At 39.8% G+C, this 27,497-nt stretch overlaps 1 protein-coding gene across 1 annotated transcript in view; it reads left to right on the top strand.

Annotated features, from left to right (window-relative positions):
• Window positions 1-22,910: 22,910 nt before the first annotated feature.
• The window catches only part of LOC141496516 (serine protease 27-like), a 40,469-nt gene continuing 35,882 nt past the window's right edge, over window positions 22,911-27,497 (top strand). The window contains exons 1-2 of the mRNA XM_074199024.1: window positions 22,911-23,043; window positions 26,866-26,976. Coding sequence (XP_074055125.1) covers window positions 22,911-23,043; window positions 26,866-26,976 — 244 coding nt within the window. The remainder of the gene's footprint in view (window positions 23,044-26,865; window positions 26,977-27,497) is intronic.

Genomic DNA, 27,497 nt, shown 5'->3' on the forward strand with positions numbered 1-27,497 from the left:
GCAATGCCCTGCTCTCTGGATTTGGTAGTGACCTGGACTAGAGCTGTGGCCACAAGACTTAGATCTGGTCACAGCCTTAGAGTCCATTAGTTTAACCACCTCTTTCCCCTTTCCTAATGAGGAAGAGAAAGCTCAGAGAAATCAAACTGTAGAGAGAATTCATCTTTTGTGGGGTGTGTGTGTGTGTGTGTGTGTGTGTATGTGTCTTGTGGGTAGAATGAGGGGATGGGGGGAATAACCAGGATCCTCTTGGCTTTGGCAGTGGGGGGGGAGGTAATTGAAGGTCCTTGACCTTGTGAGATGAATGAATTAGCCACGATTGGTTAAGAGGCTTTATTTTCCCCTCTGGTTCAGTAGAGACTGGGATGCTAGGACAGAATTCCAGGAATCTCTCAGAGAACCATGGGAATGGAACCAACCCCAGTCATGGGGTGGGGCGTTTTGTCTCTCTGGCCTCTGGCTGACCCTCCAGCTGCCTGTGGAGCTGCTAGTTAAATACCTGGACAAGGTACAAAGGAATTTTTTTAAGAAGCAAAAATCACCCCTTCTTGGTTGAAAATGGTGTTTTTCAGTTTGAGTTAAACATGGCTAACTTGGAATCATTTGTGAATGTAGATGAAGTGTTGGCGAGCACTATTGCCCAGGGTAATGAGCATAGCTTCTCCCTCAAGGAAGCCAGGTCAGAGGGGGAGACACAGGGCACCCAGCCTCTGAAAACTGCTAATCTGAAGGAGAAACATAGTCCCTACCCTCAAGAAGCATCTAATCTGGGAGAGAGATAAAACTCTAGGCTTCTGAGAACCCTCTTCTCTGCAGGGGACAAGACTATACCCCCTGAACCCTGGTCGAAGTGAGAGTTCATCCTCTGGGAGTCTCTGGTCTAGGGGAAGCAGGACCCCTACCTTCAGGAGGCCCCAGTCTGATGGCATGTATGTATCTGAATAAAGGAGAAAAGATCTCTGTAGAGAGCAACAATTACAAATAATTAGTTTATCAAACTGTCCTTTTGGGGACTGGAGATGACTGTGTTACATCCACCTGCAATGAACCAAATCAGATGGTTTATATAGGCAGAAGATTCAAAGACAGAAAGAGAATTTCCTTTGAGTCAGTCTCAGACCTCAGGATTCCAGCAGTGGGGAAATAATACAACAGAGACATCATAGAGATATTCATCAACTTAGAGATGGCCAAGGACCCTGCCTGAGGTGACTCAAGGGGGTCTCCCTGGTAAGGCTTTTGAAAGACAGCAGCACAATCCAATCTATGGATAGGCCAGCATAAAGCACCAAGAAATGGCCCTAGAGGAGACCAACACCATGCTTCTCAAAGAGTGAACATTGAGGTTTGGCTGGTTGGGCCAGGTTTGGAGGTTCAGGCTCTCTAATCCTAGAGCTGGATAAACAGGAGAAGATGCAAGGAAACCATTCAGACTCTCAGGGCTATGAAATCAAAGCAGGGCTGTGGGGAAATAAATCCCTGCAGGCTAGATGCTCTACACTACTCTAAGCAGAAATAATAAAAGCAGAAACAAGAGACAATTAAATCATAGTCTAATGTATACCTAATTAGGTTATACAGGAATTTTAACAGAATAACATGTATTTTTCAAATGAGGAAACTGAGTTTCAGAGAGGTTAAGTTCTGGGAGCCCTGGATTTGGAAGTTAAGAAATCTTGCTTTTGAATCCTGGGTTCAAATCCTATCTCAGACATTTACTAACTCTATTAACTTGCTTCTCTTGACCTCAGTTTTCTTATCAGTAAAACAGGATAATGATAGCATTTACCTAATGGAACAATTATAAAGCTCAAATGAGAGGATGTAGGTATAAAGCACAGTGAACTATTTTTTTTTGTTTATTTTTTGCAAGTCATTGGGGTTAAGTAACTTGCCCAAGGCCATATAGCTATTAAGTATCCAGTCTCTGAGGTCACATTTGAACTCAGATCCTACTGACTCCAAGGCCCAGTGCCCTGTCTGCTATACCATTTAGTAGCGCCCCCACAGTGAACTATTTTAATTATTATTATTATTGTCCATAATCATATAACTAATAAATATCAAAGAAGGAATAAGAACCCAGATTACTCTTGATAATAAAGTGTACAGGCCTTGCCTTTGCTCTTTGCTTTATTGTGCTTCTGAGATTATTGAGTTGGTTTTTTTGTTTGGTTGTTTTTTTAAAAAACCTTGCATGGAGGGCTGGCTAGGTGGTGCAATGGATAGAGCACTGGCCCTGGAGTCAGGAGGACCTGAGTTCAAATCTGACCTCAGACACTTAATAATTACCTAGCTGTGTGGCCTTGGGAAAGCCACCTAACCCCATTTGCCTTGCAAAAACTAAAAAAAAAAAAAAATCAAACCTGCATGGAGCAAATCTATCATCATTTTTCCAACCACATATGCTCATGCTGTGTCTCTGTATCACATTTTGGTAATTCTTGATTATTTCTACCTTTTTCATTACATATATATGTGTGTGTATATGTGTGTGTGTATGTGTGTGTGTATGTGTGTGTGTGTGTGTATATCTTATACAGATCTGTGATCTTTGATATTATTGCTGAAATTATTTTGGATTCCACAGACCTATAGAAGACCTATCTAAGGTGGTGAAATTATTTGATAAATGTGTGTTCCACCTGCTCCACCAACCTGTTCAACCCTCCCTATTGCCTGAGACATATAATATTGAAATGAGGTCAATTAATATCTCTACCATGACTTCTAAGTGTTCAAGCAAAAGGAAGAGTCAAATGATGTACCCAAATATGTACCCATAACTTCATTATTTTAAGAAATTGTCACAGCCACCTCAGCCTTCAGCAACCACCATACTTTAATTAGTCATCAGTCATCTACATAAAGGCAGGAACCTCCACCAGCAGAAAGATTATGTATGACTCACTGAAAGCTCAGGTGATGGTTTGCATTTTTCAGTAATAATGTATTTTTAAAATAAGATATATACATAAAATATATTTTTAGACATAATACTATTGCATACTTAATAGACTACCGTATGATATAAATAAAACTTTATATGTACCATTTGTCTGGCTCACTGTATTGTGATATTCACTTTATTGCAGTGGTCTGGATTGGAACCCAATATCTCCAAGGTAGATCTGAATGGCAAACATTAAAGGCAGCCACGTATCAAAATGGATAGACCAGAAATCAGGAAGACCTGAGTTCAAATTATGTTTCAGACATTAGCTATGTAACCCTGGGCAAATTACTCAGTTTCCTCATCTGCAAAATGGAAAAATAACAACATCTACCTCAAAGGCTGTTTTAAGAATCAAATGAGATGACAAATGGGAAACACTTAGCAAACCTTGAAACCAGATATAAATCTGAGATATTTTCATTGTTGTTATGCTGAACAGAAGTAGATTCTGACCTTTCCCTTGGCAATGACAGTTTCAGTTCTAGTTTTATTTAACAATGTGAGATTTCCCTGGGATTTAGTGAAGACATAACATTTGATAAAGCTTGTACCATGTGTCCAACACTGGACAAGACATAGGGCTGCCAATGGGCATCTTCCCAAAATCACTTGTTTCCTTATGACCTCACCCAGAGTTTTACTCTGGAAAAATCTTACAATATCTTTTGTGTCTCAGTTTCCATAGTTGGGGATAAAAAGGGTCACTATATACTGTACATGGCTTTTAAGAATGCAGATATCAGAGATAGATCAGTCTCTTTTCCCTACCCCATAGATATGCAAAAATACATAAAGTGGATCAAGGTTAACCATCACACAATTATCTTCCCTCTCAGGTAAGTTCTACTTTTCTTCTAAATTCCCCTTAGATTTGTAGTGATACTCTGTGAATTAGACTCCTTGAAAAGGTTAGAGTCCTTGAGATTGTTGGGGTAGCTCAGTAGATAGAGTGAAACTGGAGTCAGGAAGACCTATCTTCATGAATTTGAATCCTGCCTCAGCTACTTACTAGCTGTGTGACCAAGGGCAAGTCATTTAACTCTATTTATCCCAGTTTCCTCAACCAGAGAAGAAAATAACAAAAGTACTCCAGTATCTTTGCTAAGAAAACACCCAGGGGTGACTAGGTGGCGCTGTGGATAAGGCACTGGCCCTGGAGTCAGGAGTACCTGTGTTCAAATCCGGTCTCAGACACTTAATAATTACCTAGCTGTGTGGCCTTGGGCAAGCCACTTAACCCCATTTGCCTTGCAAAAACCTAAAAAAAATACAAAAACAAGAAAACCCCTAGTGGGGTCATGGATAGTTGGACTCAACAAGAATATAAAGCTCCTAGTTAGGCAATTATGATCTTAACAGATATTCACTATCCAAATAATTAATAGGAAGATCAGAGAGTTCATTTGGTTTTAATTCCTTGCTAGTGCAAGGAATTAACACATCAGTAGCTATGTGTACAATCCTGCCCAAAAGGACCTTCGCCCTCAATTAATAGAAGTATGGATCCCCAGTTATCCATTTGGGATTACTCATAAGGCAGCTCCTGAGGCTAATGTTGCCCAATAAACCCCCTTCTTTTGGAAGGCTGGAGTCTAGGATTCTTTATCTTGGAATTGCTAGAGAAGCAACATTTAGGATCTTTTATTGATTTTCCATATGACTTCTCTTTTGATAGCTGCTATGTAGTTAGGAAGTTTGTCTCTGGCTCTCCAAGTCTGAGGCTAAAAGCTAGGCATAGTTAAGAATTCAGCTTGATCAGGAACTCTCCTTTCAGGTCATATGGAGGAGCATATGTGGCTTATGGCAGGAGAGAATTCCAGGCTGTCCTCCCTTAATTGAATCCAAATCTACTTTTTCCCCCTCTGATGTACTCTCAGGATCTCCCTCAGAAAAAAAGAAGAAAAAGGAGAAGGGCAAGAAAAGGGACCATAGGTTTCTTTTATAGTTTTCCTAAAATAATCTGTCAACCCCCATCACTGAACCCATCTTCTGGAATGCTTAAAGGGTTATGTCCACCTCCTTCATAGGAAAGTTCCATACTAGCCTGTAAACTTATCAAAATGATTAGGGAACTCCCCCCACATCCTCATTTGACAATCATTGATTTTTAAGTCCCTACTATGTGCAATGAGCTGTCTCTAAAAAGGTTTTCATTTTCAAAAATGAGACTGGAAAAGGCAGTGTTTTAATCCATGGAAATGAAGAGATGGTGGTGGAAGTTCAGACAAGATGAGAAACTACAGGGGGTGAAATTTGAAGTCTTATCTGGTATCCCTCACATCATATAATCAGGGTAGCTACCTACATCTAGATGTGCGAACATAATTTACCATGAACTTTAAAATGATCCTAGGTTTAAAACAAGTGGGCAATATTTCCACGCCCCCCACTCTTGCTCTTGGTTCTCACGGCTCTTATCTCTCCACTCTACACAGAGGATGGATCCCAACACTAGAAGGGAGTTTCATGAGAAGGACCGAGCCAATACTTTAGCCTTTGGCAGAGTTGCAAACTCTTCTCCCATTTATCAAAGGGAAATGCAGTTGAGTTGAAAACAAAATTTTAATTGGAAAGAGAAATACAATTAGAGCTAAGACATATAGGCTATGGTTCTGGTGCTACATCTACCTCTTTATGAGGCTTAGAATAAGTCATTTTCCTTCTCTGTAAAATGAAGGGATTAGTCTGTTGGTATCTAAGGTTCTTCTAGTTCAGACATTCAGTGAATCTGAGAATTAAGGGGAAATCCATATCCTGTGGATGCTGACAACTGGATTTAGAGCCAAGAAGACTGACTATGTGACACTGGGTAATCATTTCACCTCTCCTTATATCACTCTTAAGTTCCAGAGAAGAACCAAGCCCATTCTTGGTAGAGGGAGTTTCCTCGGCTGGGAGTTCACTAATCTAAAAAATCTCGCATCTTGTCTCTATCCTCCCCTTCTCCATGTCTCATAGGATAAATTTTAAAAAGTTCAAGATGGCAGCAATAACAAATGGGCTAGATGAGAGGGCCAATAAAGCAAACAGAGAGTAATGGACTTAGGGGGTAGAATGAGATGCACATTTTTTTTTTTTAGCTATGGTCAATGTTGAGATTTATTTCTATTTAAGTGTGTGTTTGTTACAAGGGGTCTGTTTTCCTTTATTCCCTTTCAATTGGTTCCAGGAGATTGAGGTAAAGAAAATAGATTGCTGTTTAGTGGGGGGGGAGGGGGAAGGTGATTAGAAAAAAACAAACAAACAACACAAAAAATGCAAGTAGTTGAATTGTTTTTGCCTCTTTGACCATCTTTGCTGAGTAAGGTCAAGCTTTTACCTTTTGAGTCTTTCCTTTTTATGGGACTCTCCATAGAGACACTATGTACCAGTGGGATCTCACAGCATTAAAATGCCCATGGCCCAGGAAAGCTCTGACTGCTCTCTAAGGGGATACTCATATCATCCAACCAGGAGAAGTAAGAAGGGAGAAGGAAAATACAACAGGAGAACAATCCTTTCTTTACCCTACATAGTCCTTACATTTGGGTAAGAAGTTGGGGTGTGTGTGTGTGTGTGTGTGTGTGTGTGAGGCAAAGTAAGAGAAAGAAGAGGGATGGGAAGAAGGATGGACTGGGAGCTAGGAGCCTGCGTCTCGACTTGTAGGGTGATCTTTCCTTCTCTGGCCCCCATTTTCCCTAATACTGCACCATGAGACAATTGGACTAGTGTAGAGTACTGGATTTGAAGTCAGAAAAACAGGGTTCAAATGAGTGACCTTGGGAAATAATTTCTCCCCTCTGAGTCTACATGGTAATGGGAATCACTGGATTGTAGGATAATAGATTGAGAGCTGGGAAGGAGCTCAAAAGTTACCTGGTTCAACTCCCCTCATTTTGTAGATGAGGAAAATGAGGTCAGGGAGGTTAAATCCCACAGATAGGATAAGAATTAGGATCTGAACCCACATCATGTAAGGGTGAAGTTAGGATAGCCAGTCTCTAGGGTTCCTTGAACTCTTAAATCCAATGCTTTTTCAATCTCTAGAGTTACTCCTATCTTTAATATTCTGATATTGTGAGAAAGCTTGGTGTGATGGAAGGAGCCCAAGCTGGGGGTCAAAAGGTCAGCCTCTGAGCCCCAACTTGGCCACTGACTCACTGGGTGAGCTTGGTCAAGTCTGCTCTCCCTGCCCTGGAGCCTCCTGTTCCCTTATCTGTCAAGGGAGGACAAGAATCCTTGACTCTGACTCCCTTAAAGGGCTACTAGGAGGCTCCAGAAGGAGAATGGTCCAGGGAAGGGCCTGGGAAAGCCAGAGTTTTCAGGATTGATGGCAAAAAGAGCCTGCTCTGTCCAACCCATGGCCTCCATGTACTGACGCATCATGAATCTGGTCCAAGGCTGGCTTCCCAACAGTGGACACTTTTCCAACCACAGAAATCCACCTCCTTCTTCCCTTGGTTTCAAAGGGAGCAGAACTGGATGAGAGGAGGCATCAGGGTGGGTTCAGTGTTTTTTTTCTTTGAACATTGTTCTTTTTTCCTTTGGGGCCCTGCCAGCTGTCTGGGCTTGGGTTGTTTGATGTATTTCCCTGGCCTTGGAGGTGAGAAGTTCCCCCCTTTTTTATTATTATTATTTTTTCTTTTTTCTGCTTTGGCTGGCCTGTGATTGAAGCCATGTGCTGGGCAGGGGCGGGCAATTGGCTCCTGAAGATTGCTCAGCTCCTGTGGATCCTGACCCGGGTCTTGCCTCTCTGGGTTTCAGCCTGGGGCCCCAGGATTGGGCTTCAAGCTATCCCCTTAGTAGCCTGTGAGAAGAGCTGGTTGGCAGGTTAACTGGATTCACTGGCAAACTGGTGAATAGAAAGAACCTTGGAGCAGGAGATGGCTTAGCTTTAAACCTCAATTCTACTTCTCAGGACTTGGGTGACCTTGGGAAAATTCAATTTCTACCTCAATTTCCATATCTGTAAAATTAGAAATAATAGTCCTGACGTTACCTACCTCACAGATTTATTGTGAGTAGATGATACTTCTTTTTTTTTTTTGCAAGGCAAATGGGGTTAAGTGGCTTGCCCAAGGCCACACAGCCAGGTAATTATTAAGTGTCTGAGACCGGATTTGAACCCAGGTACTCCTGACTCCAGGGCTGGTGCTCTATCCACTGAGCCACCTAGCTGCCCCTAGATGAGACTTCTTAAAAAATGCTATGTAAACTACACAATACCACATAAATATAAGCAATGATTAATTTTAGAAATGTTTATTAATTGCCTACTTTGAGCTAGGCTCTTAGATAGATTAAAAAAAATTCATTTAGATCTATGTCTTTGTCTTTGTGCAGCTGTCTATTTAGGGAAATATGATATGCTCACAGATAACCATAATATAAAGTAATGCATGATCGATGTATTCAAGAGCTATGGGAAAAAATACTATTTGATGGAGAGGAGACAAAAGTCATTTACCTACTGGAGGAATTGGGGAGGGCTTCATGGAGAAGGAGCATTAACCTGCTTAAAGCATTACTTTCATCATTTCAACTCCTAAAGACTTCTCTTTATCTAGTTATTTATTCATAAAACCCACTCTCCCTTGTTCTCTTCTCTTCATCAAATGGTTGATTTTTTATCCCCTCAATCTTGTCATGCCTCCTCTTATGCCCCCTGTCTTTGCAGGGCATCCCACACCTGAGAAGCCTACTTTGTTGCTCACTATACTCACAAATCCAGGCTAGTAATAATAACTATTCAAATTTATATAATACTTTAGTGGTCTTTTGAAAAGTTTTCTTGATTTCTTTTTGTTTTTTACATCTCAGTCATTTTCATCTGTGAGCCCTCCTCTATCTATCTCAGTGAACCTTCCTTTATAATGAAAACATCATTTATTCTAAATCGTGATAGTGATCATATCAGAGTACATGCAATATTCTGCATCCAAAGCCCCTTTCCCTCACATCTCCAGTGAATGAAGCAGGTACATTTCCTCATTGGAAGACAGTCATTATAATTACAAGTTATTTCATTTTGTGGTGAGTTTTTTCTCATTGATATTATTATGGTTTTCATGTATGTTTTCAGGGCTTTGTTTACATTACTCAGTATCAATTTAAGGCATTCGATTTTCACAACAACCCCATGATGTGAGTGTTGTGATTACCCCCATTTTGTAGAGGAGGAAACAAGGCAGAGAAGTAGACAGCTGGTAAATGACCAAGGCAGGAGTCAAAACCAAGTCCTTCTGATTCCAGCAGTGAAAAACAATCTCATTTTTCTCAAACATTCTTGAATGAGTAGCTTCAGTTTTTCCCCAGAGAAGTTTGGAAGTCTGGCTTCATCAAAACTCATGGCTCCCAATAGGAAAGGCACGGACCCAATCTTAGCAGCTTGAGCGGACTACTGGATAGATCCCAAACTGACCTGATTCCAGTGAAGGACTAAGTCTATGTCTAGACGACCTCCTGCTTCCCAGTCACTTCTGTCTCTTGGGAATTGCCAAATCAGAGCCTTTTATTGGTCACTGTCACCATGCTCCAGCTACACTACAGTTGGTGTCTCATCTCTTTACTCTGATCCAAGTAAGACTCTCCACATAGACAGTCCTTTCTAGTCTTCTCACATTTTAGTCCCCTTTACACACTCTCTGATCCAGGGATATTGTCATTTCTCTCCTTGACCCCTTAACATCATCTTTCTTGATGCATTTGTGTTGACCATCCACCTTGCTTGGAACAACTCCTTTCTCACCTCTGCTTCTTAGCTTCCTGAATTTCTTTCAAGATCAGTTCATTCCTACCTTCTACAGGAACTCTTTGTGATGCTTCCCATGACTAGTGCCTTCTTTCTGAGATTATCATCCATATGCTATATGTACCTAATTAGTTTCATGTTGTGTCCCCATTAGAATGTGAGTGTCTTTGAGGACAGGAGTCATGTTTTCCCCTTTCTTTGTATCTCTAGAGTTTAGAAATGTGCTTGATGAATAATAAATGCTCAATTGTTGATTGGCTAAAAACAAACGCCCTACTCATCTTTAGAAGCTTCTATTGGTCTCCAGGGATGCGAGCCTGGTAGGGACATTTGCTGTGGACACATGGTGTCTTGGAGAATGAAGTCTTTGCTTTTCTTCAATGACTATCTGCCCATTGGGCTCAGACTTCCTAGGAAATAGCCCTTTACTCATGATTGACCTCATGTCTATTTAGAAGATGAAATGTCAGAGGCAGCACTGAAATCAGGTCTCTTTCCTGAATGTCAGGGTCTGTTTAGAAAACAGAAAGTACTTGTGTGTGGTTGAGGTTTCAGATCATTGGCCTTAGAGCTGGATAAGATCTGAGAGAAGATTAATACCGAGTAGGAGATTGGGGTTTGTGGGGGGGACTTAAATGCCAGTATCAGAGATTTGTACTTTCAGTACTGTTCCTTAGTACCTATGAGATAAAGTCCAAACTCTTTATTCAGATAGCCAAGGTTTTCGATAATCTAGCTTTGGGTTTTCCTTTCCATCCTAATTTCTCCTTCCTTCAGGTTTTATATAGCTCTCTTGGTATTTTCCAGGCTCCCCTCATCCTATTTATATTCTTCCTATCTGGAAAGACTTTCTCCTCATTTTGCTCATCATCCATCAAATTCCACATTTTCCATAAAACCCCCTTTGACTACTCCAATAGTGGTTGGGGCAGAAGAAGATTTAAAGAAAACCTTCCTAACCATCACAGCTGTTCAATGGAAGGATAAGTTCCTTATGAAGGTAGTGATTTTCTTATCCCCTGAGTATGTTTACTTGAGTCAGGGGTGATATAGAGAGACATTGTCATTGAGGGGTTGTGGCAGCTGTGAGATTTCATTATAATAAACATACAAATCATCTTTTTATAAATTCATTTTTCAGATGCTTTTGGGTCTAGAGTGGAGACTAGTAAAAAAGAATTTGAGTAGCAGAATGAGGGGTTTGGATTTTATCATATAGGTAGGGAGTTATTAAAGGTCCAAATTTCTGATCCTAGCATTTAAAGTATCCCCACAGTCTCTTACTTTGTCTTTATTAATTCTTCTCAATGAGTTCAGTATATGGCTCAAAATTTTTCTCTTCTCCCCAGCTCTTGTTTTCCTATTAGGGGACTTTGGCATGCATATTGACTCTCCCTCAAACCGACTAATCACTTAGTTCCCCAATCTACTCACCTTGACTAACTTTTCCACCTCACCTCAGGCACTCACAAAGATATATCCTCAATCTTGGCATCCCCCTTAAATATACCACCTTCAGGTTCAAGAATTCCCAAATTTCCTTATCTAACCATAAAGTATTGACTTTTCACTTCCATCTCTTCCTTTCCTTATAAAACACTACTCCTTTACCTGTGACCTCCAAGTCCTCGATCCCTCAGTTCTTTCCAAGTCCATTATTTTTGCCTTAGTCACTTTCTCCTTTACTTTGCTTGATCAACTCAATTCTACACTGTCTCCCTCTCTTTAATACCTAGTCCTCTTATCATTTTGCCAGTTATACCCCACCAAACCTCAACCTTGGATCAATTCCACCATTCATCATTCCTTTTGTTTCTATACACATTCTGCTAAATGAAAGTAGAAAAAAAAATCACAAGTATTCTGCCTGGTTCCATTACAAATTTATGTTATATAACCCCAAATGAACTCTCTTCTACTCTCCACAACAACTTTTCCAAACCTCTTCCTTAAACCTTCCATGGATTCCCCTCCCCTATTTTCTCAACTGAGAACCTTGCGTCACATCATATAGGAAAAAAATGACCATTCTCTGGGAATTCCCATATCCCCTCTTCTGTAACTTATACCATTCATATACTTTCTGTCATGATCTGCTTTTTTTCTCCTATTGACAAGATGAAGTGGCCTTGCTCTGTAATCTGCTCTAGTGATCATCATGATTACCCCCTCTATCATTTCTATTCTTATCATTCTCAGGAAACCCTTACTTGAGCCTTCTACCTGATAAACTATGCTCCCAAATCTCTTCTTTTCTTGTAGTTAAGCTCCACAAAAAGACCATCTACAAAATGTGCCTCCAATTTCTCTCCTCTCACTCTCTTTTTAATTCCTAAAATCTGTCTTCTAACTTTATCATTCCATGAAAACTCCTCTCTCCAAAGTTATTAGTGATCTCTTAGTTGCCAAACCAGTGGCCTTTTCACAAACCTCATTCTCTCTTCTCTGCACCTGTTGACCCTCTTGATCACTCTCTCTCTCTCTCTCTCTCTCTCTCTCTCTCTCTCTCTCTCTCTCTCTCTCTCTCTCTCCCTCTCCCCTCTTCCTACTCTCTTCTCTCTAGGTTTTTTCAGGCCACCACCCTCCTGGTTGTTCTCCTAATTATAGGACTGATCCTACTCTTTTGCCTTTGCTGAATCCTTCTTCAGATCAAGCCCTCTAACTGTAGCTATCTGACAAGGTTCTGGCCTAGACTTTCTTCTCTTCTTCCTCTATATTACTTCACTTGGTGATCTCATCATCCCCCATGTATTTAATTACATTCTCTCAGCTGATGACTCTCAAATCTATCTATCTTGCACCAACTTTTCCACTCATTTCCAATCTTATATCTCCAACTGCTTTTCAGACATATAGTGGATGTCTAGTAGACATCTCAAACTAAACGTGTTCAAAACAGAGCTCATCTTTCCCCCTGAAGTGCACCTACTCCAATCTCCCCTATTACTGTTGAGGGCAAAACCATCCTCCCAGTCCCCCAGGCTTGCAATCTAGTAGTCATTCTGAATTTCTCCCTATTTCTCATCCCCATATCTAAACTGTTGCCAAGGCCTGCAGATTTCACCTTTGCAATATCTTTCAAATATGCCCCTTTCTCTCCTCTGACACTTAGACTAACCTGGTGTGGATCCCTCATTATTTCACACTTAGCCTGCTGGTGGGTCTGCCTCCTTCAAGTCTTGCTTCACTCTGTCATCCTGCATTCAGCCACTAAAGTAATTTTCTTTTTTAAAATTTACTTTTATTTAAAAAAAATTGATAATTATTTTTAATTCCAAATTTTCTTAATCCTTCCAGCTGCTCCTCTGCCCATTGAAAAGGCATGTAATACAATATCCATTGTACATGTGAAGTCATACAAAAACATATTTCTTCAACATAGCTATGTTGGAAAAAAGCAAAAAAAATAAAGTGAAAAAATATGCTTCAATCTACAGTCAGAGTTATCAGTTTTCTCTCTATAGGTACATAGCATTTTTTCAACATGAGACCTCTGGAATTATTTTAGGTTATTGCATTGATTATAGTAAGCTAAGTTGATAATGATAATTTTCCTCTGCTGTGTACAATATTGACCTAGTTTTGCTAACTTTACTTTGAATCACATCATATAAGTCTTCCCAGGCTTTTCTGAAAGCATATAGAAAGTGATTTTCTTAAAGCTCAGGTTCCTTTCCAACACTCTCCCTACTCACTCCAAAGATTCTTTATTGCCTCTAGAATCAAATATAAAATTCTCTGCTTGGTATGCAAAACCTTTTTAGACTCACCTCCTCCTTCCTTTCCAGTCTTCTTACATCTTCGTCCCTGATCTTCCTGGACTGTGCAATCTGGTGATGCTTATCTTCTTGAGGTTCCATGAACAAGACACTCCATCTCTCAGCTCCAACCATGTTCTCTGGTTGTCCTACAACTTGGAATCCTATCCCTCTTCATCTCTACCTTCTGACTTTGCCAGCTTCCCTCATTCTTTGGGGCTTCCCACATCCCCAGCTAAAATCCCATCTTCTATAGGAAGCCTTTCCTAACTCCTTCCTTCTGATAATTATTTCCTTTTCATCTTGTATATAAATTGTTTGCATGTAGTTGTTGGTTTGTTGTCTCCCCCATTAGATTGGAATCTTCTTGAGGGCCATCTCTTTTTTGTATCCCCAGCATTTAGCATAGTGACTCACATAGTTGGCCCTTAACATGTTTAATTTGGGGCAGCTAGGCCTAGTGGATAGAGCACTGGGCCTGGAGTCAGGAGAACTTGAGTTCAAATCTAGCCTCATACACTTACTAATTACATAGTTGTGTGACCTTGGGCAAGTCACTAACCCCATTGCCTTGCAAAAACAAAAAAAGAGTTTAATTCATTGTTTGAAACAGAGAGCATAGTAGTTTAGTAAAATTTTCTTGTATAACTCTAAATTGACTTTTAGAAGAATTGTATCAATTTACAGTTCCAAAGTGATGCTTTAGTACACCTGTTTCGCACAGCCCCTCCAACATTGTCTTTTTCCATTTTTTACTATTGTTGCCAGTTTGACAGCCAATTATCTTATTTTAATTTTTTCTTAAACTCCATCTTAACTGTCAGAGTTATCTTAACTTTCATTTTTCTAATTATTTATTTATTTTTATTTTTCCCAATTACATGAAAAGGTAGTTTTCAATCTTCATCCATTTGCAAATTTATGAGTTCTGTTTTTTTCTACCATCTTTCCTTCCCTTTTCCCAACTCATGACAGCAAACAAGCTGGTATAAATTGTACATACACAGTTGTGTTTAACATGTTTCTGTAGTATTCATGTTGTGAAAAAGGAATTAAAACTAAGGAGAAAAACCTATATCATTTCTTTTATGATTAAAGATTGAGATAATTTTCTCCAAAATATTCTCAAGTCAATAGTTGCATCCCTTCTTTGAAAAAGAATTTGTTTTATGATATGAGCATATCAGTCATTCTTTACAATACCAGTAATCACATCATAAGATTAATAGAATTGAAAGAGAAAAAAAAATCACACTTATGAATTGACAGAAGATACATAAGGACCTAAATTAATCAAAGATGGAGATGATGATCTAACTCTTCAACAACATTAACTTCTTTGCCACTTAAATTTTTTTTTCTAATTCATTTGGAGGAACAAAAGATTTTGAATACCAAGGAAAATGATGGGATAATATAGTAATAAAAGTGAAAAACACTTTCAGATCTCAAACTATACCATAAAGCAGTAATAGTCGATGTTGATTGGTATTGGTTAAAAAATAGAAAAAATAGAAAAAAATGAGCTTTGGAACAGACATTGGGAAATGTAGGTGAAGTAAAAACAAACATACAAATTTTATTTAAAAAATGTTTTCTTCATCCAACATTTTATTTTATTTTATTTTATTTCTTTTTAGGTTTTTGCAAGGCAAATGGGGTTAAGTGGCTTGCCCAAGGCCACACAGCTAGGTAATTATTAAGTATCTGAGACCAGATTTGAACCCAGGTACTCTTGACTCCAAGGCCGGTGCTTTATCCACTATGCCACCTAGTTGCCCCATATGCCACCTAGCTGCCCCCATCCAACATTTTATAAAAACTATTCTGTAAGTTTACTTTGTGTTCAGGACATTCAAGGATGACTCATCCTATGCTGAAAAATAATTTTGGAATTGAAAAAAATTAAGGGAAAAAAAGTCACCCACATCATCTCTTCCACCCCCCCCAGTTTGAAGAATATAAACACTGACTTAGCTGCATATCTCAGTATAATTTTTTTATATTAGCCTGCCAGACTCTAATTACTTTCTTCTTTAAAAAACACATTTTCCATTTATCACTGAAATAGGTCAAACTTTAAAATTCAAATGTTTGCTTCCTTAACACGAAAGTATGCTTTTTTTGTTAAAGAAACTTGTTTGTTGATGAAGAGATGCAGCCAGAATAAATAAGCTTGTTTTAGTAACATAAAACCATTGAAATGTCTGTGGCTTTTTAGTGATGACTGTTTTCTTGTCCATACAATGTGACAGAAATATTCTTCAAATAATCATGATTAATCTGTTGTACTGGAAATGTTTCACCAACAAATGAATTAGCAAATGCCAATTTCAGGATCAAAAGATCTTCGATTTAGTGTAGAAAGGAATTTAAGAGATCACTTCCTACGTCAAGGAAGAAAATTTCACTTATAATTGGGGAAATAATAATAATAATAATAATAGCCATCACTTATATAATACTTTAAGATTTGCAAAATATCTTACAAATATTATCTTATTTGATCCTCAACAACTACAACCTTGGGAGGTTGAGTTTATTATTATTATCCTTAATTTACGAGTGAGAAAAAATGAGGTCAACATTAGTGACTTGACCAGGATAGCACAACTAGTAATTTTCTGAACTCAGGTCTTCCTGACTAAATGGCCATCCCACTATACAATTTCTATCTTGATTTGTGATGAAAAAAGAGATGAAAGGCTATCCAATCGAAACTAAAAGTCACTATGCTTGGTGCTGGTGATACAGAGATAAAATGATAATCAGCTCCTATCCTCCAGTGGCATTCTCTTGGTGGGTTACACCAATGGAATGCTATTCCTGGCTTTTGAAAGTTGATCATCAAATTTTCTTTGTGCACATTTATATCTCAGAAATAGGTAAATGATATAAATTTAAAAAAATTGATTATTATTTAGACTTAAGAAAATGATGGAGAAAATATTTATAATTCAGATTAAACTTAATGAATATTTTTTCCTCCCCTAGAGAGCCAGTTGCCAAATACACACTGGCATACTCCCAGGATCTATTCCCAGATAAATATATAAATGTGATTATTTGAGGGGTTTGAGAATGCAAATATATAAAGGGATGGAGACAAGTTTCTTATAGGAGGAAGCAAATTAAAAGAAGCTTAAAGAGAATCAAGGATTCTAAGAGGTGAGAAGGTAGTATTTTCTAGGCCAGATGAACAGTCTACACAAAGGTATAAAGGTTGGAGATGAAAGATCAATTCAGAGGAAAAACAGGTAGACTAGTTTGGGTAAAAAAAATAGATGGTGTGAACAGGAATAGTATGATGTACCTGTGCAGCCTGGATGGAAGAGCTTGAATACCAAGATGCAAAGTTTATATTTTTCCTTAGAGGCAATAAAGAGTTACTCTTGAGCAGGAGAGTACCGCTATAAGACTTATGGATTTTAATAAGAAACATTAATATTTTTCAATTTAAATAAGTAATCTTTCAAATGTGGTGGGTTGTATTTTTTGTTTTGTTTTGTTTTGTTTTTGTTGGTAAGCTCATAACATTTACATATGTCTTAGATTATTAAAGCTTAACTGCCTCCTAGACTTAGGACAATTTGTATTTTTATACTCAATGTCAATTGATTGATTGATTACCAGACCATTTATAACACATAGTTTCCCAGTATGCCAAATTCTAGAACTCCCCCTTTCCTGTCCACTATGAACCCTCAACTAGGAAAAGATTTAGAGCAAGAAGGACTTTCAAAAAACCATTAGGATCAATGCTCTTCTTTTACAAGTAAGAAAACTGTGACCCGAGAGATTAATTTCAAATTTAATTTTTTAAAAAGTTACCCCTTGAAAAAAACTTCCCAGACCTTTCCAAGAAAACTTTGACAAAGGTTAAAGAAGGGATTTCAACAATAAATGCCCAAATTGAACCACCAATAGTTCAGCCTAGAAACTAAATTCTGTACAAGCAGCATGACCTAACTTGGGCCTGGAGAAGAGTATGTATACCTATGTGTATAGGTGTATGTATGTATGTATGTATTTGTGTGTGTGTGTGTGTGTGTGTGTGTATATATATATATATATATATATATATATATATATATCTGTGTGTGCTTGTGTGTATAAGTGAGTATATATATATATATATATATATATATATATATTTGTATATGTGTGTATACATTCATCCCTTCTTTGTAGAGGTGGGGAACTATGCATGTGGAACATTGCATATATAATGATTATCCTTAGATGTTGAAGTCATTAGTTTTTTGAACTATTTTTATTTTTTCAAAATTTTTGCCATAAGAAATGGCTAACTAGATAGGAGAGAGAGGGAGGGAGAAACATATTTATTAATCAATATAATGTTTTAAGAAGGTATCAAAAGCAAAATATTTTTTAAAGTAAATAAAACTACCCCCTTTCTCTCCTTTCCTTCCCTTCTATTCTCTTACGCTTCCTTTCTTTTTCCATCTCCCTTCCCCTCCTCCTTCCCTTTTCCTTTTCCTTCCTCCTTCTCTTCCTTTTTCTTTCCCTTCTCTTTTATTCCCTCTTTCCCCTTCTTTTTTCTTTTCATTCTTTCCTTTTTAAATATTAGAAGTATGCTTGTTGACCTATTCTATTTCCCAATTTGGTCCAGTTCATTCTTCCTCTGGCTCTTCCCACAGCAGCTACCAGTTCCCAGGGGCTCACTATATTAACACTGAATTTAATTTGGAGACTTTATCAGTATAGTTCATTTTAGTTCAAAACTTCTGGTTCAAGGGATCCTCCAGTTTCAATATCCTTGGTGGCTGGCAACCACCATGCACTATCATTCCAGAACCCCTAGGCAAACTTCTAACAGTATTCTAAACCCTTTTAATAATCAGATATAACAATAAGCAGATTTAGGACCTATCAAGAAGGATGTGATCACTACCCTGTCAACCTTCTGATTGGTCTAGTCTTAGATGTTATATGATCACCACATGGATGGCAGCTTCCTCAGACTATGCTTTCAAATAGTTATTTGATAGAATACTGGCTAGCAGACTTTCCAAGTATTGGTATTCAATAGCATCCAATTTTAGATTGACAATAGAAGTGCTTAGTTGGGTTCAGATGCCAACCGGTGTATATACTTGGTTTTAGGACCACAGCAGCCACTGAATTCATATTTGGAGGACCCAATCATTTTGAAGAGTAAATTAAACAGGAGAAAAATTTACACAATGACAATAAGAGCATAAAGGAAAATGCCACTGAAAGACTTTAGAACTCCAGTCAAGACTGTGATCACTTGTGATGACAGTGAACATCTTGGTGTTGTACTTCTCCTCTCACTAGAGAAGTGGTGGGCCCTTGGTGCAAAGTGAGGCATATTCTCTCAGATATTTCTGTTTATTAATTATTTCAAGGGAGGATTCTAAGGGGGATGGAATACATTTGGAAATAATAGATGTGTTTAACTTTTAAAAATTCAATAAAATATTTATTTATAAATTTTAAAAGAAAACCCAGTCACCAGAAAAAGTTATTAAATATCCAGTCTCTCCAGGAATTTTCATGGCATTTGTAATCTACCAGGTTAAAAATTTCCTAAAGCTCTAGCAACTATTTTAAATAAAAGTTCAAGTCCTAAGTTCACAGACTGTTTCATATCCCATTCAGGCATTTGTCTTGACCATCTTACCATCTGTCCTGCAGCTATCTCACTTCTCCCCATCTGGGCAAGCACCTCCAGATCAACTTGCCAGAAAATGTCCCCCAGGCCCTAATGGCATTAACCCAACCAGGTTTGGAACTCTCATCTTGGGACAAACTTTTTTGTTTGATGAAGAAGTGAGCATAGAGTCAACTTGTCCAGACCTGCATTAAAAATCCCACTCCAATGCCCAGTAATTATGTGACCCCAGTGAAGAAATTTCACATTTCTTGGTCTCAGTTTCTTTATCTGTAAAATGAGGAGATTGGAATTATCACCTCTAAGATCTGTATTTTCATGACCCTCTCTACTGTCCTTTCCTTCTGGATATAAGCATGCCCAAGGTTTAATGTCACATCCTTAAAAAACCTTGTCTTGGTTCTATCATCCCTCTGGCTACTATTTTCTACCTTTCCTATATTTTGCAACCAAAATTCTAGAAAAAGCCTCTTCACTCTTCCCACTCACTCTCAGCAATCTGGTTTTTGAGCCCACCCATCCACAGAAACTGTTTTCTCCAAGGTCACTCAAGAACTCTTAATTGCCAAAGCCAACATCCTTTTCTCAGTTTTCATCTTTCTTGACCGCTCTGCCACATTTGAGACTGCTGACTAATCCCGCTCTCTACCCTTTCCTGGATACTCTCCTTCCTTGGGGACACTGCTCTCTCCTGTTTACCCTCCTCCTCAGTTTTCTCTGCTGAATTATTATCTGTCCAACAGCCGCTAACTATTGGCGTCCCCTTCTTCTCTGTCCTGAGATCTCACCTCTTCCTTTTCCATACCATCTTGGTGTTCTCATCATCTCCCATTGGTTCAATTAACAGCTCCATGTAGATGACTCCTGGACTATATCTGGATTTTTTCTCTTCAGTCTAACATCCCCTAAGCTCCAGTCTGAAATTACCAATAGTCTAATATATAGTTGTGTCCAAATACATATCCCATATCCCATAGTATCTTGACCTCAGAATGTCCAGAATAAGTCATTATTAGGGTGAGCCAAGATGGCAGAGAAAAAACAGGGACTCACCTGATCTCTCCCTCAAACCCCTCCAAAGACCTTTAAATAATGACTCTAAAAAAGAATAAGCCCTTATTTTTCCTGGTAAACCATTCTTCTTTCAAACCTCCCTGTTTCTGTTAAAGCCATCACACTCCTTCCAGTCCCCCAGAATTGTATGGCCTCATCATCCTTAAGTTTCCCTTTCCTTCCTGAACCACTACCTCTTCCTGTTAATTCTTCCTTGAAATATCTTTTATCCATTTTCTTCTATCCACTAATATGACCACAGTTGAGGTCTTCATCATCTCTGCTGGACCAGTAATCCTGGACCAAAGTGCGTCTACCTTCTCTAATCTATCTTCCACAAAACTGCCAAAGTAATTTTCCTTCTCTTTATTACCCAGTAAACTGTTTCTTATTTTGAAATTTTGAAAAAAAGAAAATTAATTCAACAAAACTAATAACCCCATCATCTAAGTATAGTTATTGTATGTGCAATGTTTCACATCTATAGTTCCCTACCTCTACAATGAAGGAATGAATGTATAAGCAAATATATACATCTATCTATGTATCTGTCTATCTGTCTGTCTGTCTGTCTGTCTATCTATCTATCTATCATCTATATATCTATCTATACACAAACATACATATACCTACACATATATTCCAGTCATGGTATTTGTACAGAATTCATTATCTAGACTGAGCTGTTGGTGATTTAATTTGGGCATTTATTGTTGAAATTCCTTCTTTAACCTTTGCCAAAATTTTGTTGGACAGATCTAGGAAGTTTTTTTCAGGGAGTAGCTAGAGGACCTTTTTAAAAAATTAAATTAAAAATTAATCTCTCTGGGTCACAGTTTTCTTACTTGTAAAAGAAGAACGTTGGTCCTAATGGTTTTTTTGAGAGTCTTTCTTGCTCTAAATCTTTTCCTGGTCTAGGGTTCATAGTGAAAAGGAAAGGGGGGGGTTCTAGAATTTAGCAATCTGGGACGCCATGTGCTAAAAATGGTCTGGTAATCAGTCAGTCAATCAATGAATCAACAATTCTTTTTCACTAAGGGCCTATGAGGTGCCACACACTGAGTATAAGAATACAAATTTTGGAGGCAGTTAAGCTTTAATAACTTAAGAAGTATGTAAATGTTATGAGTTTACCCCCCAAAAAAAACTAAAACCAAAAACAAAAAAACTACCCCATTTGAAAGGCTAATTATTTAAATGGAAAAATATTAATATTTCTTATTAAAATCCATCATAACTATCATCTTGTACATACCTTATTCTAATCACTTTAGAACTTTGAAACTTTTATTAGATACAGCTCAATAATAATAATAATAATAATAATAATAAATATATAGTGTCAGACACTATGCTAAGCACTTTGCAAAATTATTTCATTGATCCTTAAAAACAACCCTGACAGGTAGTTGTTAATATTATGCCTTCCTTGTACAATTAAGGAAACTGAGGCAAATAGGTTAAGTCCCATAGCATGTAAGCGTCTGAGGACAGAATTGAGCTCTGGTCTCCTGATTCCACATGCAGGGCTCTATATGCACTTCCACTTGGACACCAATGAGTCTTTCAGGTGTGTCCAACCTGAGGCCCACAGACCACATGTAGCCCTCAAAACCTATTCATACGGCATTATTCCATTTTATTATTAGATTCCTTGGTAATATGAGTTGCACTGTAGTCATAAATCAATACTGAATTCTATATGTGGCCCTTGTCAAGTTTTTTGGGGGGCAATGAGGCCCAGAAAGAGCTAAAAGGTTGTTTACCTATGCAAATTCAGATACTGCATAGAACAAGGTTTTAATGTATTCATGGTAGTGTTACAGTGACTCCATAAGAAAAAGTCTGATGGAAATAAATCAGGTGACTGAGGTGGCCAAAAAGAGCATCTTCTTCTACGGATCCTTGATCTGAGAAAGGTCACCCAGAACTTTGTACACGCAGAACACGATGATAGGGCGCCCTATCTTCTTAAAGTGAAAACTTAAAAAAAATTTCTTATTCAGAATTCAGAAAATGAAATGAGAGCAAAAGGTATTTAAATAATGAAATTTACTTCTGAAGTAATTAAAACTATAAAACTGCACTAAGACTTTTGGTCCACACCCTCTAAGCAGTGAAACCAAGTACACACATAAGTATATTCAGAATAAATGTAAAAGAATGTAAATTAACATGAAATAGTTAAAGCAAGGACTTTTGGGAAGGAAAGATACTACCAGGGCTTTGCTTGAGCCGCATATTGAAAGAAAAGAGTGGAATTCTTTTTTTTTTTTTGGATTTAATCGAGGCAATGAGGTTAAGTGACTTGCCCAAGGTCACACAACTAAGCAAGTATCAAGCATCTGAGATTGGATTTGAACTCAGGTCCTCCTGACTCCAGGGCTAGTGCTGTAGCCACTACATTACCTAGCTACCCCAAGAGAGGGATTCTTAAATCATTATTATAGTTCTAAGGTTCCTGGGTAAGTTATTTCCCCCCTGCCAGGGTTCAGTTTCCTCTGTATAAAATTTGTGGGTTGTATTAGACGGCTCTAAAAATCGATGATCTGGGCTTTATTTTTACCGAGGAGGAGGCAACCCAGAGAGAGGCAACTTCCAAGGGGCAGATAGAATTTGGTTAGAAGGAACAGCACTGTCTGAAGGCCCAGGTTAGGCTCAGATGCTTAGCCGGTGGGCTAAGAAATGGGTGGCTCAGGAGGTAAAGGGGGCATTCGGAGGTAGGGACAGAGTCAGACCTGTCCCTCTGCCAGCATGACCAGAGGGGATGACAGGCAGCCCCCCTCCCCACCAGAGTCCATCCCACCTCCCAGGGAGCCAGCCCATCAAGGAGCCCCAGACCCCCAGAAGGGCAGGAAGGATCTTAAGAGCTCTGGCCTGGAGCCAGGCAGGGAGTTTATAAGCCTTTCCTGGTGTGGGGAGTTTCCTCTCAGCCCCAGCCCTCTAAACACTCTGGGAAAGGCTGGGGCGGGAGGGGGAAGGGGCAGGGGGAGACCAGCCATAAATTTGTCCATAATCACCTCCGCTCCAGGCTGCTGGCCCCACGTCCTCACTCAAGGGAAATGCATGTCTTAAACACCTTCCTTGCCTGCGTTCTTGACAAGTCATCACATTTTTGGGTGTCCTGCTTTCTTTTAAAGCCCCCCATGGCCCCCTGCTGGACTGGGAGGGCTGGCTGCTTGGCAGCTGGAGGAGGACTCCCTCTCCCCCCTCCCCAGCACCCCCACCCCCACCCCGTAGCCTCTTTCTAAGGGGAGGTTGGGAGATTTTCAGCAGAGATTCTGTGGGTCTGTTCTACAGAGGGAGCCCAGGCCCTCCTGGATTGAGACTGTCCCTGTCTAGGGATCCATGAGAGGCAGATTTGAAGTTAATGGTCCTGGATTCAAATTTGAATATTTGTATAACCCTGGGTGAGTTTCTCCATTTCTCAGTTTCCTCCTCTGTCTTTTTGGACATTGGGGAGGGGGAGGTATGGGGGACAGTAGGCTGGCCTTAGAGTTAGGAAGATCTGAATGACAACTGGTCCTCAGACATCGATGAACTGTGTGATCCTGGGCAAGTCACTTCACCCAATATCCCCAAATGTCAAATGAAAGAGCTGGAGCAGACAATCCCTTCTCTCTCTAAATTGATGACATATCCATTGTTTTGAGGAGCTATTCCCATCCAATTAAGATAGGACAGCCAGCTGGCAGAGGACCTGAAAGACTTGAGTTCAAATTTGACCTCAGACACTTGACATTTATCAGCTGTGTGAACTTGGGGAAGTTGCTTAACCTGTACTGTTTCACATTCAAGGCAACTCCAGTCATCCTGATCTATATTTGGCCCACTGACCCAGATGGCATGGCATGGCATTAGCTCCCCGCTTTCATGGACATTTTCAACAGCAAGGGGCAGCAGCTAGGTGGTGCAGTGGATAGAGCACTGGCCCTAGAATCAGGACCTGAAAGATGAGTTCAAATTTGGCCTCAGACACTTAATAATTGCCTAGCTATGTGATCTTGGGCAAGCCACTTAACCCCATTGCCTTAAATAAATAAAAAATTAAAAAAAAAAGAATGAAGAACAAACATCATGGTCCTTAAGATAGGACAAAACCCTGACTAGCCAAAGGCCAGATCAGTTCCCCTCTCTAACCCCAAAGCTCTCTCCCAGTGATGACTGTCTGTATATTGTCATGTTCTTTCCAGCTCTGACATTCATTTTAGAATGCCAGAATTTAGAGCTAAAAGGGATTTCAAAGATCATCAATTTTGTCATTTTACAGAGGAGGAAACTGAGGCTTAGAGAGGCAGATTTGACAGATGAATTCTGGACTTTTGCTCTGATTTAAGTATTCTTTTCCCTATAGTGAATTATCTTTCCTCCTCTGTCTCTGAGATCTCTGGACTTTGGGTTCTCATCTATAAAATGGAGATAAGAAATGCTGCCCTATCAATCTCACAGGAGTGTTGGGGAGAGCAAATGAGGAAATGGATGTGAAAGTGTGGTCAAAGTATTATTAAATATAATGTTTGATAAATTCATATTTTCACATACTATTCCTTCCTTCTTTTGCACTTTCTTCCCTCCCTCCCTCCTTCCTTCCATCTGTCCTTCCTTCCTTCCTTCCTTCCTTCCTTCCTTCGTTCCTTCCTTCCTTCCTTCTTTCCTTTCTTCCTAAATCTTGGTCTCCTTATATTACCAGGATGGAAGGCATTGGAATCTGATGCCACTACTGATGAGCATGGGGGCTTTGACTTGTGTTTCAGATCTGGGCCAGTTCAATTCTCCTCATCCATCCTGGTAGCCCCTGACCCCCTGGGGTTGCACTACACTATGCTACCCTTAGTACAAACATCCAGTCTCCTTTAGTCTATTTTAGGTCATAACTCCTGAGCTCAAGAGATCTCACCTACCTGGAATTAGAGCCATCCCTCAACCAGCCAGGCTAGATGCTAAACTAAGGACACCCTCAAGACATAAAGTGTTAGTATTAATAGTGATCTCTTTTCTGGTACTCTAAGGTTTATAAAACACTTTCCATGGGACACTGTAGTGCAATTAGTACAATATGGTCAACTCCGTTTTTCAAATGAGAAACATAAGACCTGAAGACCTACAGTGACTTCCTCAGTGTCACAAAAATGATGAGTGGTCATTCTGGACCCTCAGACAAGGTCCTTTGTTCCAAATCCTCTACTTTTTAATATATTATCAATTCCAGGGAGAGGCCCAGTTTCAGAACTGAAAGGGACCTGTACCTGACCAAGACTTGCTCATTCATCTTTTGTTGAAGACATCTGGAACGAGGGGGAACCTGCAGTCATTCCATTTTTAGATAGCCCTAACTGTTTTGACTTTTCTCCTTACCTTGTCAAAAAATATGCCTCTCTTCATTGTTTGCCCTTCTTCCTAGTTTGCCCTTCTTCTGTCTAGTGGAATAAGTTTAGTCTCCATCGATGTGACGCCCTTCTAAACACTGGAAAGCAGCTAGTATATCCTCCCCAAGCCTTCCTTCTCCAGGTTAGACATCCCATTTATTATTGTTCTGTAAGAAATCATGAGAGGTCGGACTTTAGAAGAGCCTGGAAAAACTTGCATGAACTGATGCTGAGCAAAGCTATCAGAGCCAAGAGAACACTGTACACATTAACAACAACACTGTGAGTTGATCCACTATGATGAACGCATCTCCTCTCAGTAGTTCAAGGACAACCCTGGGAGACTTGGACAATGCTATCCATATCTGGAGAAAAAAAAACCCTATGAATTGTGAATGCAGAGCAAAGCAAACTATGTTCACTTTTTAAAACTTATTTTATGTTTTTCTTTCTCTTTCATTTTTCCCCTTTAGTTATGATTCTTTTTTCACAATGTGATGAATGTAGAAATGTTAAACATGACTGTACATGGATAACCTATATCACATTATTCACTGACTTGGGGAGGGAGGAGGGAAGAGAGAGAGGCAGAAAAATGTGGATCTTAAAAAGCTTACAAAAAGATCAATGTTAAAAACTATCTTTGTATGTAATTGGAAAAACTAAAATAAAAAAAATGAAATCTCACTCCTTCAAGATGGTCTTTGCCGGGTGTGAACATGAGACTGTCTCACCATCCTAGTTGTGCACTGAGTATTTTCCAACTTATTCGCTAGCTTTCCATTCTAGGATTCTAGATTCCAACCCTCTAGAACCCCAAATGTGTCTGACTAGGTCAGGCTGCCGTGGAAGGGACTAGGTCACCTCCTCCATTCAGGATCCTAGGCCTCTTTTAATACACTTTCCCATCTCCTTAGGTTTTAGGGCTGCCTTGCCGTCATCCTGACTCAGACTGATCTCGCAATCCTTTGGAAAGTCCAGCTTTAGACAAACTGCTATTTAGCCAGGTCGATCCCATTTTGTAGTTGTGAAATTCTGGAGTTCTTGGTTTCAAGGCTCTTCCCGGGGGTGACATTCCATATTCTGAGGTCCCTTTCCAGATTGACTGTGCTGTGTTCTATGTACTAAGGTTCTACATGTTCTACAGCTACAAAGCATCCCTACGACCTCCCCTCCAACCAGTGACAACGTGGGAAAGAGAGATGGGCACGGGGGCCCTTGGAGCCCATTCCCCTCTGGCCCTGCCCTGGGTCCTCCCCAGCACTAGGTGGAGGCTGCTCCCTTCTGCACTGGGTCTTCCCTAACACCTGTTTTACCCTTGTCCTGCCTTGGGCCCTCCACAGGCTGCTGTAGGCCCCCGAAGCCTTTTTGCATCAAAATACAGACTAGAGGAAGACTGGCTGCCATTAAAACTCCTGAGGCCATAGAGCTAGCCCCACAGGGTGGATCCCCAGGTCAGCTCCATGGGGCAGGCGCAGGGGGTCCTGGACTCTGCCCCAGGCGCAGTTCAGCCCCTCCAGGTCAAGAGACCCCTCCCTCTGCTGCGACTCCTCCTGCTTCTCCTTCTCAGTGAGGACACTGCCCCCCATCACAGAGGCTGGGCCAGGGATGGGAAAGGGCCACCTTGGCACCCCAGTCCCCACCCATCTCCCTCCCTTCTACTCCTCTCCTCTCCTTCAACTAGAGCCTCTTCCTGACCTTCCCCCCCTATATTATCCCCCATTTCACCCCTTCTTGTTTTCTCTCTTCCTCCTCTTCCTCTCCTACCTCATTCTCCCTCCTTTCCTTTCTTCTCCTCTTCCTTTTTCCTCTTTCTCTTCTTTTCCCTTCCCTTCCTCGTTCTTTTATTCCCCTGCCTTCTGACTCTTCCTCCTGACACTCCTGTTTCTCCTCTTCTTCCTCTCCCTTCTCTTGCTAGCCCTCTTCCTATCTCAGTCCCTTCTGTTATGCCACAGGCTTCTTCCTATCCTCTCTC

This window comes from Macrotis lagotis, chromosome 8 (assembly GCF_037893015.1).
Source record: "Macrotis lagotis isolate mMagLag1 chromosome 8, bilby.v1.9.chrom.fasta, whole genome shotgun sequence".
Taxonomy (NCBI): domain Eukaryota; kingdom Metazoa; phylum Chordata; class Mammalia; order Peramelemorphia; family Peramelidae; genus Macrotis; species Macrotis lagotis.